Here is a 23,053-nt window from a genome sequence, read left to right on the forward strand (position 1 = left end):
TTCATTAGTGGGCTAAGTGCGGCTGAAAACAGAAAACAAGTCAAAACGAGAGACAGGAAGGAAAAGAGGAAGGATCAAGCAGGAGGAAGAAGAGTATTAGAATAAAAAAACAGTCCTTTATAAAACAGCTCCCCTGGAAGAGCACAGACCATATCCCCCGGACGAGAAGACAATGTCCCAGTAAACTCCCCAGTACTCCACATGAACACATTATTTCTTTTTCTTACATCATGTGTGTTGGCCTGTGAGCTATAGACACGGAGGATGGCAGCAGAACCACTGCGGGCCAATCACACACAGCCCTACAGCCATTTCAAATGCATGTTTTCTCATATTTAACATAATTCTCACATATTTCAATGAAGCTCTAAATTCTTCGGGTGTAAAGAAAATGTGCTTTTGTCTTTTCCAGGCTACGAGCACAGTGTGGCACATAAAAACAACTTAACAACACCGGAATTAACCCCATTTTCCAGGATGGGCGCATGATACTGTACCAGTGGCCCAAATTACATCACAGGAATACTGCTCCACTTACATCACTAAAAGTTTTTTTAGGCGTGTTCTCTCGTAAAAGCCCAGTTGAAAGTGGCTTGTTGTAGTTTAATCAGCTTTGCCATTTCTATCTGGGTGCTACAGCCGCGGACCATAGTGCAGCTGAACACTGAAAAGCATGCGGAGACAAACAAATAACTTCTACTGAGAAACTCCTAACACTGGGTCTGTTTACAAGTTAGTATCCAACAATGTTCAAACAAATAACTTCTGAGAAACTTCTAACACTGGGTCTGTTTACAAGTTAGTATCCAACAATGTTTTGGCCGAACCCCAACTGATACTGCTGCTTGAATAATCTAAAAACTGTTTAAAACAACTAAAGGAAGAGAACAACACTCACTGAATCTCTTTACCAAGGTCATACGTTATACAAGAGATTGCAGATTTAGGAAGCCATTACATAAAAACAATTATAGAAAAAAGAGAAGCTTTTCATAGCAGATGTGTTCAACGTGCCAGAACAAGTGGGCAGTTCTCTGTGGATGAATGTTCAGATCTAGGGGGAACTAACTGTATAAGACGCAGTAAGTTTACAAGAAATCTATGAAAAAGACAATATCATTTACTGTCAGAGACAATTAGGGTATGTGGACACTTCTATCTACATGCACATATCAATATTGTACTGTACATTTTGGCAAATTCATATCTCTTTTCATCAGACTATCAGAATTTGATTTTTTGCCAACCAAGTTTTCACGTACAAGGAATGTTCTTTGGTGTATACATAAAAAAGTTATATTAAAAAATAATACTACAAAACACTTTAAAAAGGTAAAACAACAATGCTTACTTGTACATTAACGAGTTGATCAGCATGTTGGAGTATTTATAAGTGAAAGCATTGTTCCACACGGTAAAAAGATTTAAGATGGTAACTCCAATCTGTGCTATTAATGATGTTCAAGATTCCACATTTTTAAAAAACAGTTGTCATTAGTTTGTTTGTTGTCTTTCTGCATTTCACATTGGATTGAATGTATGTCAATATCTCTCTCTTTGTTGTCGAGTTGGTGTTATTTGTAGGTTTTGACTGTAAAAAAAACTGAGACTTTATTCTTACAGATCAAATTGTTCTTGTGCACTGAACAGTAACGAGCGCACACCACCGGATTATGCGCACCCACACACCTGACTTGGCTTCATCAACGGTGGTGAAAACTAATTTGAACTGCTATTTCAGGTTCTTTTTGCCAGACACGTGTGCTTCTCCGAGGTGGTGAGAAGCACCTGGGGACGCATCAACGTGAACTGAAATTGATGACCTAAGAAATGCTGTTCTAATCAGCTGATTTCTTCTCAACTCATTATCATTTTCCAGTATTGTTTCATTTACATCTCAGCAAGACTCCAACAAAACATCCACACCCCTCCTTCTGTCGGGGCATATGGGCCTGTGAACCACAGCGCTCAGAACAATCACTAGCAGAGTGATATTCAACAAATATCAGAGCGCAGCGAGTATCATCAGTATCTCCATGAAAGCAGATGTGCAGTTTGTGCATGTATGATAACTCCATGGCTTTTATTCAGATCCTGTCTACAAAAAAGAAAACAGTGTGAGCGTGAGTGAACTGAGAAATGACTGCATGTTGTGCTCACACATACACAATCACACACATACGCTGAGTCTCAGTGCTTGTGTCAGAGGGGAGGCAGTTTGTTCATATACTGTCTGTATACAGAGAAAAGAGAGACAGCATCAATAATGTAGCATCTTGACTCCGGGAGTCCACAAAGTCCAATTAATCTCAAAGCCAAACGAACAAAGGCTTTGCTATTTGACAAACAGGACATGCTGTAGTTTGCTCTGCTCTGACTCAGACTTGATAAGCAGAAAAGATCTAGAAAATAAATGTAAGAGGGGCTTAGTAAAACACCAACGGTGGCTAAAAGGGATGTTCAAAGGAACGTCCTGACTCTTTTCAGCTCCTTTGACATTTCACTGTCTCCGACAGGCCCACCTTAGCTCTATCTCCAGCTGAAAACACACCTTTTACCTTCAGTCAAACTGCCCCAGTCTAACCAGAACCCAGTCAAATGTTAATCTCTCATCAAAACTGGTTGCTACTGAAGGGCTAATATATTATATTCATGACTGATAATCTTTCTGCTTGTGAGAATAAAATACAATCTTTATACCTAATATTTAATCAATTCAATTTTTTTACATGTTACCCAACCAGAGCATGATCAGTTTAGAAAAATCGTAGTTACCACCGCCAAGGAGGTTGTGTTTTTGGCTTGCTTTGTTTGTTTGACAACACGATTAGGGCAACATAACTGGCCCAATATAAGGAAACTAGGTGTTGGAGTGGAGAATTGGCCAAAGGAGAACCCATTAAAATTGGATCACTCAAGGATCATGTGAATGCTGCCTTGGTATTGGCAGCGTACTGCACTCTCTCAGTGCTATTTAACATTTATGTTTGTTTGCTGTGCAGTTTGGAGATTTTAAATGTTCAGTTTAGCCAAAGAACAAAACAAAAACATTATTCCTCACTTACATTCAGATGTTTTCTGGTGCCATCTGTCTCTATAACAATGTGTTCTGTAAATATCTCAAGATAGGGGTTAGCTGATCCCTTTAAACCAGATAACTCAATGTATGTATCATACTTTAGGTTTGATAGTAACAAAGCATATAGTATACAAATTGAAATTATTTTTGGAAATGATGGCTCCAATATGGCGCAGCGATTTGATAAGACAAGGTGACTGGTAGTGATCAAAGATATTGGATCCTTACAGGCTTATATCTGAGGGCGTCTCGGTAGGATCCAAACAGAGCGGCCTGCCCTCTCAGGAAGGACCTCGCCACACCACTTCCTGTTGCTGTCGACTGCTTCTTCAGCTTGCTCTTCAGAGAGGACACCTGGTGGAAAACATAAAGAGAGAAAGAGAGAGACAGAAAGTGAGGGAAAGGGAAAGAGAAGTGGGAAGAGGAAAAGGGAGAGATGGAGGGGTAAAAGTTAAATTATCACCTCTGAAATTGGTGGAGGAAACAGCTAGCCCATTCTGGGTGTGAAGTATCACATTTGCAGGTCATCTCAAAAAAGGAAAGGGAAAAAAAAGGAAAAGCTTCAGCCTTTCCTGCTAGCTTCTCTGTTGTGCTGCTGGGAGCACCTGCTGCTTTGCTAATTGAGCAGAGGACGGGGGGGGGGGGGGGGCGTGAGGGAGGGGACAGAAGAGAGGAAATGGAAACTCGTATTTTGCCTTTTTGCCTTTCCACTTCTTCCTCCATTTCCTATTCTTCTCCTCTTTCTTACCAGTCCTCCCCTCCTCTGTTGGCTCTCCCAAACTCCCTCTAGAAAGGGACACTTGACATAAAATGTCTTTAATTATTTCCCCCCTCTCTTGGCTCTGTCTCCAGGACTCCAGGCGAGAGTGGAGGAGTAGCAGGCCCGAGCTTGTTTTAGGATGACAAAAGATTCACCCCGGCCAGCGGGCCCTGGGGAGTCCGGGAAGGAAGTTGTCAAGAGGCTCTCCTCACCTGCTCAGCAGTAGTCTGACTGTGTGGTGGCAGAGCGAGGAGGAGGAGGAGGAGGAGGCAGAGAGCGAGGGACTGCTGCGCTCTGTGTGGGCTGTGCCAACTTAGCACAAAAGCACAACAGTTGATTGGGTTGCACTGTAATGAAGAACTGGCTTGGATCACAATGTTAAAGAAATAAGATTTCATAAAGTTTAACCATCAACTTCAATTAGTTTCATTGTAGATCCTCACTGAAAACCTTTGGATGGTTTTATCTAACATGTCTACACTGTGTATCATCATATAATAAGCAAAGCCTTGTACATTTGATGCTTAAACTCTCTATACTGTATAGAACTCAGAAGAGTGAAATCTACAGATTTGAGCCTGTGGCTGGTGAGGATTGTGTGTCCTGCTCATGGGCACTACAAGAGGGCAGAGTTGTTCTAAGGTCTAACTTCCCTCTGCATTCTTAAAACGTTGGCGAGAAGTCTGACACATGAAGCACTGATGAAAGTGTGTGTGAAATAACAAGGAACAATGTGAATTAACCTTTTTGCTTAGCAGTCTGCCTATTCGATTGAACACTGCACTGCATATTTCACCGGTCCATTCAATCACCTCTTTATATTTAGTGCTACTTTTTGTGGTGTGTGTGCTCTGGACGTTCTGTGTTCAGAATGTGTGTCAGATATGTGTGGACTAATTGTCTAGCCTTTCCGCCCCTGTAAGGCTGCACATTACATGTACAACTCCATCTTTACAGTACATCAATATCATGCATTTTGAATGCTGCCAATGGTTGTACTGTAACAGTATTTGTGGGCACGAAGAGATGTAACAAAGGATGAAAGCAGTAGAACATTTGAAGTTGTGTCTACCATTTTATAACCCCAGTTCTTCTGTAATGGAAAACTATTTTGATCAGGTCTACTTCAATCAGAGGTGGCCATATATATCATGCTGTGTAGCCACAGCGTTCGAGGGATATCGTGGTCTGGCATCTGCAATTAGCCTATCTGGAAAACTTCAGGGAGGAGAAATAAAGTGTGAGAACAGCTCATACAGAGGACAGGCAGAAAGAAACAGAGGCTGAGGGAAAGCGAGACGGAGAGAGTGGCAGTCTTAAACTGGGACAAAGACAAAACGAACAGCGTGGATTCCTCTCCCCTGGGCTTTCTCACTCTCCACAACGTCCCCGCGCTGCCATTGCAAATGCTCATAGGCATCAAACACCAAGTTTATCACGGTTAAATTAACAAGTGCCATCTCCATATTCACTCATTGTGCTAAATGCTTTTATGTTTATGTAAAGCCTTTTCTGGAATTAATATTTCATGTTTATGTGCGTTTTCACTGATTTTTTTCTCATCCTCACAAATCATTAAACTGTCTTTTTTTTTGAGGAGGGGGGAATCAAAGCGAACACAATGTCAGTCTAAGTGGGGGAGGCATACCCCAAAGACTGTCAGAGAAGACGGGATAGCGGAGTTTACTGTGCACACAGAGTTCTGTACAGCAGCTTTGAACGGGTGAGAGCACTGCCGTGGCAAACACTTTTTAATGAGGTTGGGACACAATCACTTGTGTTATTTTACCCAGAGAAAAACGGGTGATAAAGCAATAAGTTCAAAGTTGCACTTTTATTCACGAGTGAGATTAGCCATGGTGCAAAATACTCCTTTTTAGTCAAATGATTATTAAATGATCACATATAACAAATATAGTAGAAGTGCATGACAAATACCAGAATATGGTTTTTGCTGACAGTAAAAGGAAGCACAGTCCGTGGTGTGCTCTTTCACATATCGGAGACAAAAAATAAATGTGTGTTTAGTAATTGGATATTGAATATGGCGCCTATGCCACAATCATCAGGTATGCCTCCGCGGTAATGGCTCTGTCAAACTAATTAACTTTTACAGTTTGAGTGAAGCTAACGAGATGCGTACAGGCATCAGAGGAAGGCCAGGCTCTACAGGTGATAACCCTATTTGGCAGTGACATTTTTTAGTGTAAAGTCACAGTGGCGGTGATGAGATCAAAGGCAGAGAGTCCCCCATTGGGTCCAATTAGAACTATAGCATTGTACAGGGAAGGAGTGGCAGGGGCGGGGGGGGGGGGGGGTGAGGGAGAAAAAAAAACTGTTGAGTTATGATATTCATAATCTATGCAGAGAGGCCTTTCCAGTACAGGTCTTCTCCCCATAGCTGTGATCTTTTCAATTTACATCAAGGGAAGATGGTCGGGGATGAAAGTGGGGCATCCGAGGCGCACAGCCCACAGAGGGCAGACATGGGGCCTCATTAAGGCCCAGCCCAGCCAGCCCCAAACAGGGTTTGAAGTGCGTCACATAAAGAGCAGGGGGTCAAAGGTCAGACAAAGAACAGATCTCCATTTAACTCTCCAGCTGGAGATGGTAATTAGCAGGTGCAATGATGATCCCTGTCTGGCTGTAAGGGATGATACCACCGTAGGTGACACCAGGCATCTGTGTGGATGTGGGTGTGAGTCCACGTATGTGTACACATGGATGCACGCGGTTCCTGGTGTCACCTACAGCAGTATTAAGGTTTACAGTCAGACAAGGACCATTGGAACACAAACATCCTGCCGGGGACTCCTATCCTACTCTCTACATGTTAATACACAATGTATGCATATTAATTTACACCCACACAATATATAAATAATAAAATAATGTTAATGTTAACACCTCTCATTTTCTTTGAACAAGAACAGCATTATTCTATTCTCAACCTTATGAAATAATTATATTTGTATCACTTTATGCATGAGAACAAAAAAATGCCAAAACAAAATGCTCATATACTGTAATGGTAAATGGACTGCATTTATACAGCGTTTTTCTAGCCACTCGAAACTCTATAATCAGTCAGACCACACAACATATTAAACCTGGTCATTGCTGTTAATTAGCTATTGGGCATATCAATATTGTTTTCTAAATAACTTCTAGTCAAAAAGAAAAGAAAAAACATGACAAAAGGTAAGAGTCTTACTGTCAAAATCATATTTACTGTTGAGTAAATTCTAAAAAGGCAAGTGAAAGAAGAACAAGTTATTCACAAATCACTGAATATATATTTAGATTTTCCTCTAAATGTTCACAAGAGCATAAAAAAATCCTCCCGAATAACGACCCTGACACTTGTCTGTTGTTAAAAAAATAAGTTGGGTTTTCTTCTCACAAAAAATGTTTTTGTTTAAGATTCTGTCCAGGGAAAGAAAGCCATGGGGACGCAATTAAAGAACTACAAAGAAAAAAAATAGTTATGAAAATCTCCCACTTTCTTTTGATGTGCTGCAGTCTGAACTGTACACACACACACACACGTACACAGAAAACACACACACACACAAATCTGAACAAAGACACACGGAGAACCGGCATACCCACTCACACATCCACACACATTCATGTGCATATTGAGAATGTTAGTTGCAATCTATGAAATAATTACTAACATTTCAAATAAATTATTGGTATTTCATGATTTTCTTAAATTTGTAATTACCTCTTTCTGACATACGGTAAATTGCAATATTAAACTAATACAATTTGAGTTAATTGGGGTAGATTTAACTACAATCATTCTTAACTTAACACATCAAATCATTAACTTCTAGTCTTTGGTAAGATAACAAATATTCTGAACATTAAATTATCAATGTTTAAACAGATAAATACATAAAAACGGAGAAAGACTAAATCAGATCAGCTATTAGAGCACCTAGTGAGATATATAATTTTAAGTAATTCAGTATTTTGATCTGCTGCATGCAATACAATACATTAGTCAAGCGAATTGAAAAAGAGTGAGAAAGCAAGGGGGAGAAAACTGATTTGTGTGTGTGTGTGTGTGTGTATGTGTTTTAATAGGGCTATCTCATTGCCATTAGACTCTCCCCGGTGTGGGGTTACTTTGTCGAGCTGACCTCTCATAGCAGCTGAGCGGCTGAGTTTTGCATACATAATTAACTACAGCTAAATGTCATCTCTCACTTCAATAACTAACGCAGTGGGTGATGCTGCTCTCTCTTTTTGACTCCTAATCCGGAGTGAACCGCCGGCAGAACGAGTATGTGAAAATGAAGTGCAGCTTTTAAACTCCACATGAGTAAATGAGGGGCTGTAACACTGCAGAGAGAGGGTGTGAGCACAGTTCAGCGTCATTTAAAACAATCATAACCTGTAAAACAATGTTTCAAATTAGCAGATACGGAGATTTGAAGTTAGTGAAGCACAGCCTTAATAAACAACGAGAAAATCAAATACTTTGGAGCTGGTAATTATCTGTTGTAGTCAGTGAGGCTGTTTTTAGTAAAGTACAGTATGTAACCGAGGTGGAGCGACCCCATCCCCACACTGAGCTAACATCTAGTTAGAACAGCATGTGAGGGGCTTTTCTGTAGGTGGCTCCGGCTTATTGGAAAGTCACCGGTTGAAATCAAACACTCTTGGCTGTATCTAAACTAAGAATGGAAGAATCTGGTGGACATACAAAAAAAATCTGTGAGTAGCAAAAGTTTACTCCTGAGCTAAATCTGAATGTCATTGATGAATGATCCTGGCCGTCAATGTGTAGGTAGGGGTGTGTGTGTGTGTGTGTGTGTGTGTGTGTGTGTGTGTGTGTGTGTGTGTGTGTGTGTGTATGTGTGTGTGTGTGTGTGTGTGTGTGTGTGTGTGTGTGTGTGTGTGTGTGTGTGTGTGTGTGTGTGTGTGTGTGTGTGTTGTCGGCTGTACTCTGTTGTAGATGATGATGTAGATGTTGTTTTCTGGGAGCATCGGAAACTGAACACCAAATTAAAGCCGCGATGTTTGATTAAGTGTGCCAGGTGATCTCAGGAGAGGCGCGCAGACACAACCTCAACCCCCTCATTCATTTGTAAACCTCCAAATGCAGGCTTGAAATACAGGAAGTAGGAGTGTACGCTGTAAATTCCCCCCTTGATTGGGAATACAAATGATCAAATGTATGAAGGCTAGGAATGTATGGGTACACGGTGTCAGCAAAGTAGCGAGAGGCAGAGAGGAGGAGAATAGAAGGAATTAGGCTGTGAAGTGAGAGAGAGCATCTGAAAATAAAGATGTAAGCTGCATTGTAGCACCTCACCTTGAATATGTGGCACAGAAAGAATAATAAATGAAAAAATTCTTCCGTCATTGGTTTGAGATCAATTGCCGGGATCAAAAAAAAATCTGATTCAGTCACACACTGTTTGTTTTCAGAATTAACAGACTCCTAATTCGCTATTCTTGGATACTTTTAATGACTAGCGCAGTAAACATCCCACCAACCAAAGCCAATTATAACTTTATCAGCACGATCTCTGCGCGGAAGAGGAACTGTGGATCTCAGAAAGAGAAACAAAAATACCTTGATCTTCCAGGAAGAAAAATGTTTATTATTGAATATTTCTTTCAGTGTGCTTGTCAACACATTGATTTTACTGACACGAGCACAGTCTCTCTGAGATTAATATGATTTATTTATGTGTAAAAACTATTGAAACTTTAAGTTCAACTTAGACAAATCTTGAAATGTGCAAAATCCTGCTAAAAATACAATATGTAACAATAGTAAAAATATATATATTTCCATAGTAATATCCGAATGTTTATCTAAAATATCAGTCAAAACAAAAAAAGCACAAACTAAAATAAAGCAACAAAAAAGTTCCATGATATGTATCATTTGTCAAACAAATATTTAAAAAAGAAAACACACAAGTTGAAGCAAGGAGGTTTTAGATTGACTTTAAATAAATACTACTACAATTAATGCTGAATGTTTCCAATTGAAGAAAAAGTCAAACACAATTTTCGAATAGATTGTTGCATCCTTTTTTGACCCCTTACCAATTCCTCTGTTATTCAGATTTTTCCTTTTTCTGCTAAACGGAACCGCTACTGGCATGGTAGCATAAGTAATAGTCAATAAATCTGAAATATTATGTGTGAAGTTGCGGGAAAAGACCATTAAGGGGCGGGCACAAGTGGAGCCGGTGTAGGGGTCTTGTCTGAAAGAGGGCGGCTAATTCAGGACAACTGTGAACTCTGAACCTGCTAAAAGCACGGCCACTGGTCAGCCGAGCGCTTTAATAGAGTCCACATGTGCTCACAGCCTGCATTGCTATAATTAGACAGATCTCTAAAGGTTTGCTTAAATCAACATCAGAGTGCTTTGTTTTCACTCTTAGTTAGACTTAAAAGACGCACAAAGACTGCCTGTGGCCTTCACCTTTTAATCCATTTCATGCTTTATATATTCATACAAAGTGATGCTGGGCTTTTAAAGCCAGAATAATCATTACTTTATAGGTCTCAGGGCTTCAGTTTCACACTGAATAAAGCCTGAGTGTTAAGTAGCCAGTGTTACACTGAGAATTAGGGAGAAATGAAGAGTGTTTAAATAGCTCAGACACGACGCACGGCAGCTCAGTTCAGGCAGAGAAGGCTCAGCATTAATCAAAATGTCAGGGCTCTGTTTGACAAACTGCACAATGCCTCAAACATCTTCTTGTCTGTAAACACAAACATCAAATGCCATGTGGCGTGTCCTCATCACTAACAAGCAAACTAACAAGAGACCTGGAATTCCACTCAATTAGTACCTGCTCGCTTCCCTATTAATCTACTAGCCCCGGTGAAAAGATGAGAAGAGACAGAAAAAAAAAAAGTGAAACGAATAAAAACAACAACAATTTGTTGCAATAAATATATTAATGCCAGTGAGGTTTCCGTTTCAGGTGGTGTAATTTGACATGATATGCAGGCTATGTTCTGTCATTAGTAAGGAAAAATGGTGAGGAGGGGATCAAAGCAAAAAGGCTCTGAGCCTGCCACTTAATTTATCACACGGCAAAGACAAAGGCTTTTCTCTCTGCTTCTGTCGTTTTTCAAAAGCCCTGACTCCTTTTTATGACAAACTCAGTTTGCAATTTAATTTAGGGCTCAAGTCCCTCGGTGCAGAAAAGCAAGCAGGCAGGAAGTGAAAAGGAGGTACTGCAGCCAGACAGGCACATGCAGAAGACAAACAAGCAGGAGAAGCTAACAGCGGGTGTGAAACGTCCAGGCTGGCGGCAAGAACTGTGAGAGAGACAAGAAGGCAGACAGGTGTCATGAAACTCCAGCAGGCAGGCAGTAAGGCAGGCTGGTAAACAGGCTAAAAAAGTAGGCAGGAAATTGTTTCAAATGTCGGGAAAGATCGCATTCTAGCAGGTCATAAGGAGGCATCAATGCACACTAGCAGCCATAGTATGCTGAGCAGTGCTAAGGCAGGAGAACCAGAAGTGTGGGAGTGTGACAAGGTCTGGAGTCTGTTGGGCAGTGGATTGAATTATATATTGCGTGTAGGCCAGGAGTCGGTAGGCGGTGGAACCTGAGAATATTCTGTTAGCAGTGTGGGTAATAGTGCGCCGCAGCCTCAGCAGGGCCTCAGTGACTCACAGAGGAGCTTTCATACATACACCCAGAAAAACAGCTAAACAAACAGATCCCACTTCCACAAAGACAAGAACGTGGTGTGTGTGTGTGTGTGTGTGTGTGTGTGTGTGTGTGTGTGTGTGTGTGTGTGTGTGTGTGTGTGTGTGTGTATAAATGTGCGAGTGACCCTGGCGCTGTGGCGATGCTTCCTGTATCACTGACCGGCGTCAGTGCTCCATTAATTAAAGAGACGATGCACTGGCAGGTGGCTTCACTGCCCACACTGGTAATTGGCCCCCTTCTTCCCACTCTCTCCCCCTAGAAAATCACCCATCTCTGCCTTTTCTTTTCTTTTCTCTGTCTCGTTCCCTCCTCCTATCTCTCGCTCTCAGAAACGTGCCAGTGGGCAGGCAGAAATGCAAGACTTTGTGAAATAATGATTAGAATGGATGGAGATGAAGGGAAGGGAGTTGCACATTTTCCCACAAGCCTCTGATGGTCGGGGAATGCTGTTTGCCTTCAAGCGTCATACGACGCGACGGGAGTTTACTTTAGACAGCCACAATCTGAGGAGCCTGTGCCGCAGTCATTAATGATGTGGGGAGGGGACAGAGCTGTACTTTGACAAGTTTCTGCATGTGTATGTGTTTGTCTGTGTAGGTTTTTTTGCGTGCGTGCGTGCGTGTGCGCGTGCGTGTGTGTGTGTGCGCGTGCGTGCGTGTGTCTGCATGTGAGCGTGAGTATGAGAGTATATTGGAGGGAAAGAGGATTTGTAATTATGAAACTTGATATGAATGAGGGAAAGGAACCTTCTGTTTGTCATGTGTAATGCTGACTGTTGAAAAGCTCCTAAAAGGTGTGTGTTTGTGTGTGTGGTCGTGTGTGTGTGTTTTCTCACCACGTCACTGGGCAGGTTGTGCAGGTCATCAAAAGGACTCTCCAGGGTGTTGGTGTCCACATTCAGAATGACCACATCCTCCAGTGATCGGCTGCGTACTTTCTAAAGGAGGAAATGTCCGGTGTTATCAGCAACAGTGCTCATGCTGCCACAGTCATTTACACTCTTCACAATCCTAAAAATATGTAAGAAATCTTCAACTAATTTATTATTATATTTATTTAAATATTATATTATTACATTTTCAATTTTGCATGCAAAAGTTGTTTTAATATTAACAATTTAAAATCTGCTGTACAAAACTGAATATAATAAATATCTGTAAAAGGCTGCATTTGATTGTTGCCAGATTTGGGGAATCATGGATATTTTTTATGTTTTAAATAATAAAAGCCTAAGAATATAGTTTGGTAAATTATCAAATCGTGTAATTAAGTTAACATTTGAAAGGTGGGGCCCAGGTGTGTGTCCTAGCAGATAAAGCCATTTCTGCACTGAAGCCCTAGAATAGGAGAAAGCACAGCGGTCACATTTAAAACCACACTGTCATCACACTCCTTTACGATTAGCAATGAAAAATGGCGTGTAGGAAAAAGAATGTTAGGACATCTTTACTGTAACACACACGCGCTGAAAAAATGAAGAATGGCACTGAAAGGAAACATTTGGATTGCGCAAACATTTTCCACAGCACCAGAACCTCATGCATCAACAACAACACAGTGATGCTGTGTGCATCCTGATGGCGACAAATTAAACTATTATTTCAGTGTGGAACAGGATGCAGGCAGGTGTGGGGGGGGGGAGGCAGCATAGTGTGTGAATTTCTAGTTTGTCACTTTTGTGACAGCATGTGCAGCGGAGGCTCACATGCTGATCTGGACTAATTATGTAGTGGTGGAAAGGGGGTCTGTCACGGATGCAGAGTGTGATAAATACTGCCTCTGCCGCAACTGTCAGACAGATATCACACACACACACACACATATTTGCATTACAACATATGCATTTGCACAATTACACACACACACACACACACACATACATACACACACACACACACACACACAACACACAACACACAACACACAACACACACACACAAACGCTTACATACTTACACAAGTGCAGAGCGCGCGTGCCTTTAACAAGCATTCACACACAACAGCAGTGCTGGTGACGGCTTGCCCCCAACCAACACTCAGGGTTTAACAATGAAGTAGAAAAAGCTCTTTGTTCGCAGAGGCTTTCTCTGCCTTTCTCCCTCTGTCTTTTGTACTTTTAGTTAAGAATGCACAGAAGCAAGACAGAGAGATAAAGATGAAAAAACATTTAAAAAATAAATATTCAATGTTTTGGAATGAAATACCTAATATTTTAGACCAAAATTAAGAGCACAATTCACCATAAGAGATGCAGCATTACCTGACCATTTATACAAAGAGGAATCATTAGGATTTTATATTTTATAATTCATATAGTGTCCTTAAATGTAGTTTGGTTATTCCTTTTAAAGAAGATCATCATATATATATATATATATATATATATATATTCATATAATACATTTCATATAGTGTTCACATACATATGTCAATTTGCAGCAGCATACATCATTATGCACATAGAATATAATGATGTAGATTTATTTACATGCACATAATATGCATACCCACAAATTGACTAACGTACCTCCAGCAGACTGAGATGAACTCCCACAAAGTATGGCATGGGGGCACTGTGAATGGAGAGAGGAAAACAAAACAATATCAATATCAGATTGTTACAGACAGTATATCAATATGTGTGGAGGCTTTACTAGCACAGTACATTTCACACAACCATCTGAAAAAGTTAACAGTTAAAGATATCTTTTTGATAATATAGAAAATTAATTAACTGACTAAGCCGATATTTGATTAATCTTAAGTTATTTATCAAGCAAAATAAGTATAAATCACATCCTATTCAGAGTAAGGATATGTTGCCTTTAGCGGTATTCTTATATAATTAAAAAAGAGCAGAGTTCTCAGCAAACCTCCCCTTAAACAAATGAAGCTTGATTAAAAGAAGATATACTTATTCTGTATTCACTCTGAAGGTATGACCTGTCAGTAATAAAACACCGGATTGCATTTTTACTTCAATTATTTAACTTATATTTTAACTTCTGATATTCAAATAATACTTAATCATAAAAGCTAAGAACATAAGCTCATATTATTTTAAAGGTTCTTAACTGCTAAAATGGTTGTTAAAAAAACTACTGTCATGCAACAGATGTGTACTGGATGCACTGAAACTAACAAACTCTGCATGAGAAAACATAATCCTAACATAGGCAGCAAATTGGATTTTCATATGTTGTTCCGTAAATCAATCTTTTAAATGAATGACAAAGCCACCAAACATTTTTTAATCCAAAAATAATTTCCACAAAGAATAGAAACGAGTGTGGAGCAGAGTAAGCTAAAATGTTCTGGTCTTACTGGACTGCTTTCACTTTTTAAATGTTTTCAGGACTTTCATTTGAGTATTTCATTTTTGTAGCCATTGACCTATGGCCTAACGTTTTTTAATTAATTCAATAAGGTTTTGTAAAGTCTGTCTCGGCTTTAAGTAAGCATTAATTTACCAGAAATACAACAAAAAAAACAGCAAAGCTACAACTTCTCTTATTACGAACACTATTTGGTATTTTAACAACACCAACAATGGATGCTTTTGCAGGACTTTTAACCGGTTTTCCTCTAAAAAAGAATGTAAACTCAGAAAAAACCGACAGACTTGGAACACTATGTTAAAGGGTAAAATGTTTTCTAATTTCCTGGGAGAAATGTGCATGCATGGTTATTACCATGCCACTCTTGGCTTATGAGATATGTATCTTCATTCTTAAGTTAGTTAAAGGAAAAGCTGAATAATACAGTATGTTGCCCTTCTACTATGAAAAAAAAAATCTAAAACAGTCAAATAATTGTATCCATTTCTATGACGAGGTCAAGAGAGGAGCCAATAATCGGATAGCTTTGGGTCGGTGTATTCCTGGGCAGAGGGATGCAGGGGCCACAGGCTTCTAATCAACTTAAAGTAAATGCAAAGCAAACAGCAGGCCTGTACAGGAGCTCTGAACTTCAGCTGCTGTCTCCTCTGTTTCATGAATATGCGGACTTTCACCAACATTTACACAAATACATGTACACACACAGAGCATGTAATATAATGTAGTTATCTAATCGGTGCTTGGAGGACACCCCTATGATTGAGTTAGATAATGATGAGTCTTTACAGAGTGTTGAAAATCACATTTTACTGTCAGTGATGAATAGGTGAATGCGCTACCGGCACTGATTCAACTAAAAACAGATCCTTTTACATAAGTTGACATCCCTACTCTGATTTTTCTCTTTATATGTACATATCTAATGTTGATATGAACACACATAGATTTGTAGATGAGCCGTTACCTCAGCTCTTTATTCAGTTTCAATCAAGTCCATTCAGATATGTTGGATTGGAGATGGATGGGTGGTAATGAACCCCTGAGAGGGCTAACATGATGAGAGCATGGTGCTTTCACTGGCATGAAATATGGAGCAAGGTGTTCCAGGTCGTTCATTATGTCGAGGGGCCACACAGGAGAAGGCAGCCCCCCCGAGAGGAATCATATGAAGAACTTGGAGACTGAGAGAATTTTGAGGAGATGTGTTTCTACACAAAATAATAGAAAGAATAAGAAAAAGAGTGTGGGTGTAAACACTTATTATGATGAGCATGAAGGTGGGTGTGTGTGTGTGTGTGTGTGTGTTTCAGAGGTGGTCAGCCTTACCAGCAGTAGTCCAGAAGATGCGGGGGCAGAACAGGGATGAAGATGTGCTGCCAGTACATAGGAAAGAGCAGAGCAGCCGCACCGTGGACACATGCAGTTAACTACAGAGAGGGAGAGAAGCCAGAGGAGAAACTCAACATAACTTTACAAAGCAACACAACAAAATAAGAAAAAGGAAATACACTTCTATGCTTTATGTCTACGGGTAGTTTAACATTTTTAACAGAAGGTTTGTGATTTCAGTCTCAAGGATTGCAACAAGGAAAAAACTGCAACAAGTCAAAATAACTTTGAGTCACATATACTGACATTTCGAAAACGTATCTAAAATGTTACCCTGCTAAAAACTATAACAGAATAGCAAAGACTATTCCTCGCAAAAAATATCCTGTTAATATCCTGTTTTTATGATAAAGATTGTTGCTTTGGTGATGTTTTGTGTTGATGCGTCAATGTGCAATTTGTTTGATTTCATTGAGCATGCTTTTAATCTTGCTTAAAAACAAAAGCCCTCAGAAAAGACACCGACATGTCTAGTGCTGTTGTGATGAACACACAACCTGCAAGCTATTGTTGAACAAGAGAAGAACGAATGAAAGCTGGAGATCAACCCGTTGATGGAAGTCTTATCTTAAACTCTTGACAGCAACACAGAATAAGAGAGACAACTTGATGTGAAGGTGAACATAAAAGTGTTGGAAAAAGTGACATGAAGAACGGCAACACGTGCTTTACACACGGAGAACATGAAACCAATGTTTCCTGCATATGGATTCATTTGTTGTGGGTCAGCACTCCAATAATATTGCACTTGGCATTTAGACATTTAAAAACATATCAATTCAATGGCCAAACATTCGAGCAAATGCATGCCCAGTGTTCATAATTAACTGCTTTTCAATTCATGTTCAAAGTGAGAATCGTGCTGTGACCTGCCCAAACAGACCAAAGTGAGCCAAAAACAGTTCTGACACTCCCCATCAAAATCTAAACTACCCCAACTACTTAGAGTAGGAAATTAAAAAGAAAATAATATTTTTTAACAAATAATGAGAAGCAATCACATGAATATGGCATCCGTTTTCAAAGGAGCTCTCTACATTGTCAAACCAACATTACACATAAAATTAAAGTCATTGTCTCCCATTGTCTTAAATCCGGCACCCCCTCTTGACATCTCATCTCATGAAAAGCCAGCTATAGTAATGACCTGCAACACACACACTGAGACACACAGACACGGCAGGGGAAAGAGGCGTTAGCTCATCCCCCAGATTAAAATAACATGATTAAATATGGAAAGAGAACAGAGGTCTGAGGGGCTCCTGCGGGACTTCATTAGGGCAAATTGCCAAAGAATGAAACATGAGTTAGCCAAGAGAGACTGCGGGCTAGGCCAATACCGCCGGGACCCCGGAGCAGCAGCCAGCGTTATACTGCTGCAGCTTCACAGTCAATGTGTGAAGCGGACACACACTATCACACTATCACACACACACACTACCAGGAGACCCCCTGCTCACTGACACACACAATGTCACAATTGACCGGACAAAAGCGGGTGAGCTTAGCGACGGAAAGCTACCACAGCCAGGGGAGGAGAAAGAGTGCCCCACCCTAAATCCATCCCAACATCAAGACCGGACATCTCCAAAGCTTCAAACTAAAAGTGTGTGTGTCCATGTGCCTCCCTGCATGTTTGTTTTAACTGTATTCATTTTTCACATAGGCTAGAAAAAGCAATGATTTTTTTTTTTGTATTGTTTCTGCTCAATAACTCATACACACAGTCCCACAATAGTTAGGACTTAATCAACATTTAATTGGTGTCTTGCTCTGTGTATCTGCATATGCATATTTCCGCTGCCGCCGTCTTCAAATAAAACACAACAATGCCACGCTCCTGTCAGGATGAATTCCCTGGCAAACAGTTTGTTTTTTTGCTAATTCTGAAAATAAATCAATGCTATGAATATTAATGTCTGAAAGTGAGGCACTTGGTGGAAGAGCTACTATCAAAACCATCACACCCCTTCTCCCCTTTTCCAAAGCGAGGACAGTGAGGGGCCATTAAATTGTGATGAAGAGAGGTCAGCTATCCGGCTGTGGATATACATACACACATACGTACATGAGCCACACGCACACGCATGCACACACTTAGCGGAGCGCCAACAGGCGAGTGTATTCCTCCTCTGGGAGTGCGAGACAAGCCCCAGCCATTCGCTGGTACCAGGAGGTAATGGCACAGAACACCTCGCTAACCAACTCCAATTATCTCCACCAGGCCTCAAGGTGAGCCCCCCAACTGGCATGATTTACTCTCAGGTTGAAAGGGAAAACAGGAGTCTCTCTCTCTGCTTCTCTTCTTCCCAGGCTGAGTTTGCTGGCTTGGGGGAGTTGGCCGAGAGGGGAGAGGGGTTACTGAAACTAAGATAATGATTTATAAAGCAAACATAGATTTCGGTTTTCCCTTTTATATGCTATCTCCAAAGCAATGGAGGTGGCAGTGTGCCTGAGATAAGAACATTTGGAGAGAACTCCAGAGGAATACTTCACATATTTGCTTCTCTAATTCAGCTTAATACAAATCCCTTCGTCCTTGTTAAGGTTTTAGAACGAACGAGGAAAAAAAGTAAAAGGAAGATAAATTGGAAAAAAGAGAAATCGCACCTTTTTTTCCCCTTCATTTAGAGGGGGGTCTTCACATGAGAGTGGGTCATGAGAGGCTAAGGCTGATAAAATATTTGCCAGGCTGATAAATAATAGATGAGTGGAGCCAAATGGCTTACACGCTCCACAAAAGACCTGGGTGCTTAATATTCCATTCAATGGAGAATCACAGATACAGTCCCCAAGAACAAATACAGGATTAGGTGCTGGGTCCAGTCCTCAGGGACCAGGGCTCTGCCCGGTAATGAGGGGCTGCCTGCCTCTTACACTGTGTGCGTGTGCGTGTGCGTGTGTGTGTGTGTGTGTGTGTGTTCCCCCTTCCTCTGAGAAAAGCTAACCGATTATACAGCGACAGCCTGCTTCAAAAAGCAGTCAAGGTCTTTGGTTCTGCCCTGAGAGCTTTTTAGCGCACTGCAGCCGAGACAGAGAGTGTCCACACTAACACTGGTTTCCCAAGATCCATTCCACGCGACTAAAGAAAGGAGAGACAGCGAGAGAGAGACATACAGAGATGAAGAAGAGGAGGTGAAAGTAAGAGAAGAAAATAGAGTTGTGAAAAAGAAACACAATAAGCTTTGACATTTTTAAGTACTTAGCAATGCACCTAAGATAAGTGGTCACGCACACTTTGTGTTATTAATGGGGTGTGAGACGATTGCCTTGTCCCCTTTCAAACTACATAATAGTAGTTTAAAGTAAGTACTACTAAATGTTTTACTTTATTATACGGTATTTGCAGTTGGTTTACATAATTCAATTAACACAATCCTTTTATTCTATCAAGAACAGTGTCAATGATATCAATCAAGCAGCAACGTTGTAATGTCTCAAATAGGCATTCAAATGTTTATAAAGAAATTAATACAGTAGTTGTGTTTTTTTTCTGCTGTGTTCACAAAACTGTTTTACAACCATTTAAAATGGGTTTTAACACTTTCCAGCAGTAAGCAGCCCCCATTTCTATTGTGCATTGCATTGTAGGACAATATTGTCCATTACGATCACACTGTAAAATCAAACGTATGTACGCTTACTGAATGTGACTTTTGTACAGTGTACACCACAAACTTCACAGTATAATCAAGTATGTAATAAGGATTCAGACAGTTATTCTTTTTCTGCAAGAAATAAACCAAGAAGCTGAATTATTGACACGTATATTCACAAAAACAAAAATGTTAGTCACATATGGATCCCAAACTCTTCTGACGGCTCTCCTTATTCATGCATCATCATATTAAGATAAGCTCGTCTCTCGAGCTGCTTGAAGAGCTACACAACTCTTCAACAGTGATGTGTCCTTCAAGACGCACCATAGAACTTAGATCTTCTAAACACTGCAACTCAGAGCTCTGCGGCCTCCTTCAGTGAGCAGTGTGTTTCCACTCACACCATTCCTCTTTACCTGAACAACTGGGCACGTTGAAGTGAAACACTGACAGAACACACAGAAACTGCTGCCGATACACCTCTTTCATTACATTACATTACATGACATTACATGTGTCTTGCCCAGGGACACAACGACATGCGAACTTGCTATCTCCTGATTCGAAGTCCAGCACACTACCCACTGAGCCACAGCCTCCCATTCTTTCGCATTTCATATTCAACGGCAGTGTAATGGAGATTTTAAGGGATTGGGCACACAACAACACACATTACCTCTGCTTGCATACTCTTAAAGTAGATGAGGGAACCCATTGCACTTTTTAAATTACAGCAAGAGCGGGGTGTGAGACAAATAGCTGCTGCAGGAAATGTAATTCAATTTGACAGGAGTAATGGTATCAACAGAGTTGCTCTTGACCTCTTCACACCAGCCTCAAACACTCATTTCCCCTCCACTAGCCTTTCCTTCCAACTCTGTCCCTACACACTTTCCAAATCCAATCCTCTCTTCTCCTTGCTCAGCCTCATTTCCATCCAAGTTCTTCATTTCTTATTCTGTTTTTCCTCCTCTCATCCTGCTGTCCTTCTGTCCGTTGCAACCTCTCCTTCGTTCCTTCCTGTTGGTTTATCCCTATGTTAGCCTCTGCCTCTTCCTCTCCCCTCCCCTGCACAGAGTAAGTCACCAATTACCCGCGCTCTGCTTCTCCCTCTGTTGACAAACGCTGGTGTCAGGCAGGTGTGCCACAAACAAGTAGGTGGCACAGGGAGAGAGAGAGAGAGGGCACACAGGACGACACAGGTAACAGCTAACACCAGGCCTCCCACACAGGAAGACACAAGACATAAGGTACAAACACCTGTGAGCTCAGAAGACACACAAACAGATGCATGCAAAAGAGACACAAACACCCACAAAGTGCACATATGCACATACTCGTTCACAGCGGCACAAGTCAGACACATGGCACGGGGCTGAGATGAGTCTATTGAGGGGAACATGTCCCGATGTTCTGCAGATTCCCAAAAACACAGAGACGCATTAAGACACCCGGGAAGAGGGATGCCAATTCAGAGAGAAAGACAGGTGTAGCCAGGCTGAGTGAGAGACAGATGGACAGAAAATAGTGTGTCAGCTAGGAAGAATAACTAAAGATGGAGAGAAAGTAAGGAAGCAGAGAGGAGTCAGGGAAGGAGAGGAGGAGAAGAACAGAGGAAAAGGCAGGAAACAGAGAGACAGCTGGCACTCTAGGGCATGGTGGATGGATAGTTCCTTGTTAGCATAGGCCTGACAGGCTGATGAGAGGGATGCTGTCAGCCGGGCCGGGCTCTCTGAGTTTGGGCGATATGCAGGGCAGAGGATGGGCTCGAGAGCTGGGGGGCCTCGGCAGATGAAAGACACGGAGGGTGGTGGGCCGATGGTGGTGGGGGTCCTCCCAACTGACTAGTTAGAGGAAGGGCCGCTGCAGCCCTATTATACGGCCCTATGACAAGGCTGCACGCTCGACTGGCTCCCGCCCCTGCGCCACCGCCGACCAGCCTTTAAAACAGTGGTACCATTCACCTCCGGTCACGAAACAGCAATAAGTCAACTGACGCATTGTTGTAAGATCATGATTTATTCCTTTGCTGTTGGCTGCTTGCGAGACGCGCCGCCATGTTCCGGCAGACTGACACGCTGGGTTCACCGGGGGCTTTAACACAGGCAGCACCTAGAGCAGGCAGAATAAATGCAGGATATCTCTGTGTGTGTGCGTGTCTTTCTCTCTCTTTCCACTTTCTATTCCGTTTCTCTTTCAGCTGAGAGGCTGGACAGGCGGAGGTGGTGAAAAGCAGCTGGATGGTACTAACGATGTTACTAACAATACCTTCTCACATAAATCCTCTATCTGTGCAAAGCAACTATAGAAATATTACCTGCTCACCCAGTGACTGCTGACACTCACTTCAACACACACGTTGACAAACTCTGATGTTAAATATATATTTTGCAGCATTTAAGGTATTTGATCACAGGATAGTGGTGTGGCATGCAGCTACAGTAAGCATGTATACACACAGAGAGATGTCTTACAGAATTGTAGCAGCCATTTCCACTTGAACTTGGAGGTCATTCGACCCAACAGCAAAAAATAACGCATCACAGGAGCAGTAATAACATCAGGCCTGCTAGTAATCCCAGTGGAGATGTGAAAATACCTTTGTACTACAGTGCCTGACATATATTGCTACAAAACCAAAACACTGCTCCCTGAGGAAGATGGATGGATAGACAGATGAGTGGATGAAGGCTTGCCGAGGATGAAAGCGTTACAGAGGTAAAGGTCTGACGTGGAAGCTCTTAAAAAATCCTGTCGACATAAATTTGTTAAAAAAACAAGTCAAGATTAGTCTCGGAGCAGCAGAAAACTGTAAATCACAGACAAATATCACCTCCACCCCCTTTTCCTGCTAAAAAGAAAAAAAACCTTCACCCTTGAGTCTGATAATTTACATGGTGTAACCCTGGTGTCACAGCGCAGTGTGCAGCCCGACTCAATGCTGGTCCGAGGTGCTGAGGGGAGACGGGTGATATTCTCTGAGGGCTGGGTAATTTTTACAGCTCTTTCTGATTATAGCTCCTATGGGAGACCTTGGGAACCGTTCCCTCCAGCACCCATCACCACCCACAGGCCCCTCCGGCTGTTCAGTGTTCTGCAGCCGCGTAGATACCGAGGCAGGACGGGCTACACCACCGATACAGATCGCACTTGGGTGACATCACTTCCCTCTCCCATCTCATCT

The 23,053-nt window shown here is 41.5% G+C and overlaps 1 protein-coding gene across 2 annotated transcripts in view; it reads right to left on the reverse strand.

Annotated features, from left to right (window-relative positions):
• Window positions 1-23,053, reverse strand: part of dennd1b (DENN/MADD domain containing 1B) — a 106,587-nt gene that overhangs the window by 25,568 nt on the left and 57,966 nt on the right. For both annotated transcript variants that reach the window (XM_034146753.1, XM_034146752.1), the window contains 4 exons: window positions 16,208-16,308; window positions 14,071-14,116; window positions 12,379-12,480; window positions 3,308-3,433 (listed from right to left, as the gene is read on the reverse strand). In XM_034146753.1, the coding sequence (XP_034002644.1) occupies window positions 3,308-3,433; window positions 12,379-12,480; window positions 14,071-14,116; window positions 16,208-16,308 (375 nt within the window). The remainder of the gene's footprint in view (window positions 1-3,307; window positions 3,434-12,378; window positions 12,481-14,070; window positions 14,117-16,207; window positions 16,309-23,053) is intronic.

Source organism: Trematomus bernacchii, unplaced genomic scaffold (assembly GCF_902827165.1).
Source record: "Trematomus bernacchii unplaced genomic scaffold, fTreBer1.1, whole genome shotgun sequence".
Taxonomy (NCBI): domain Eukaryota; kingdom Metazoa; phylum Chordata; class Actinopteri; order Perciformes; family Nototheniidae; genus Trematomus; species Trematomus bernacchii.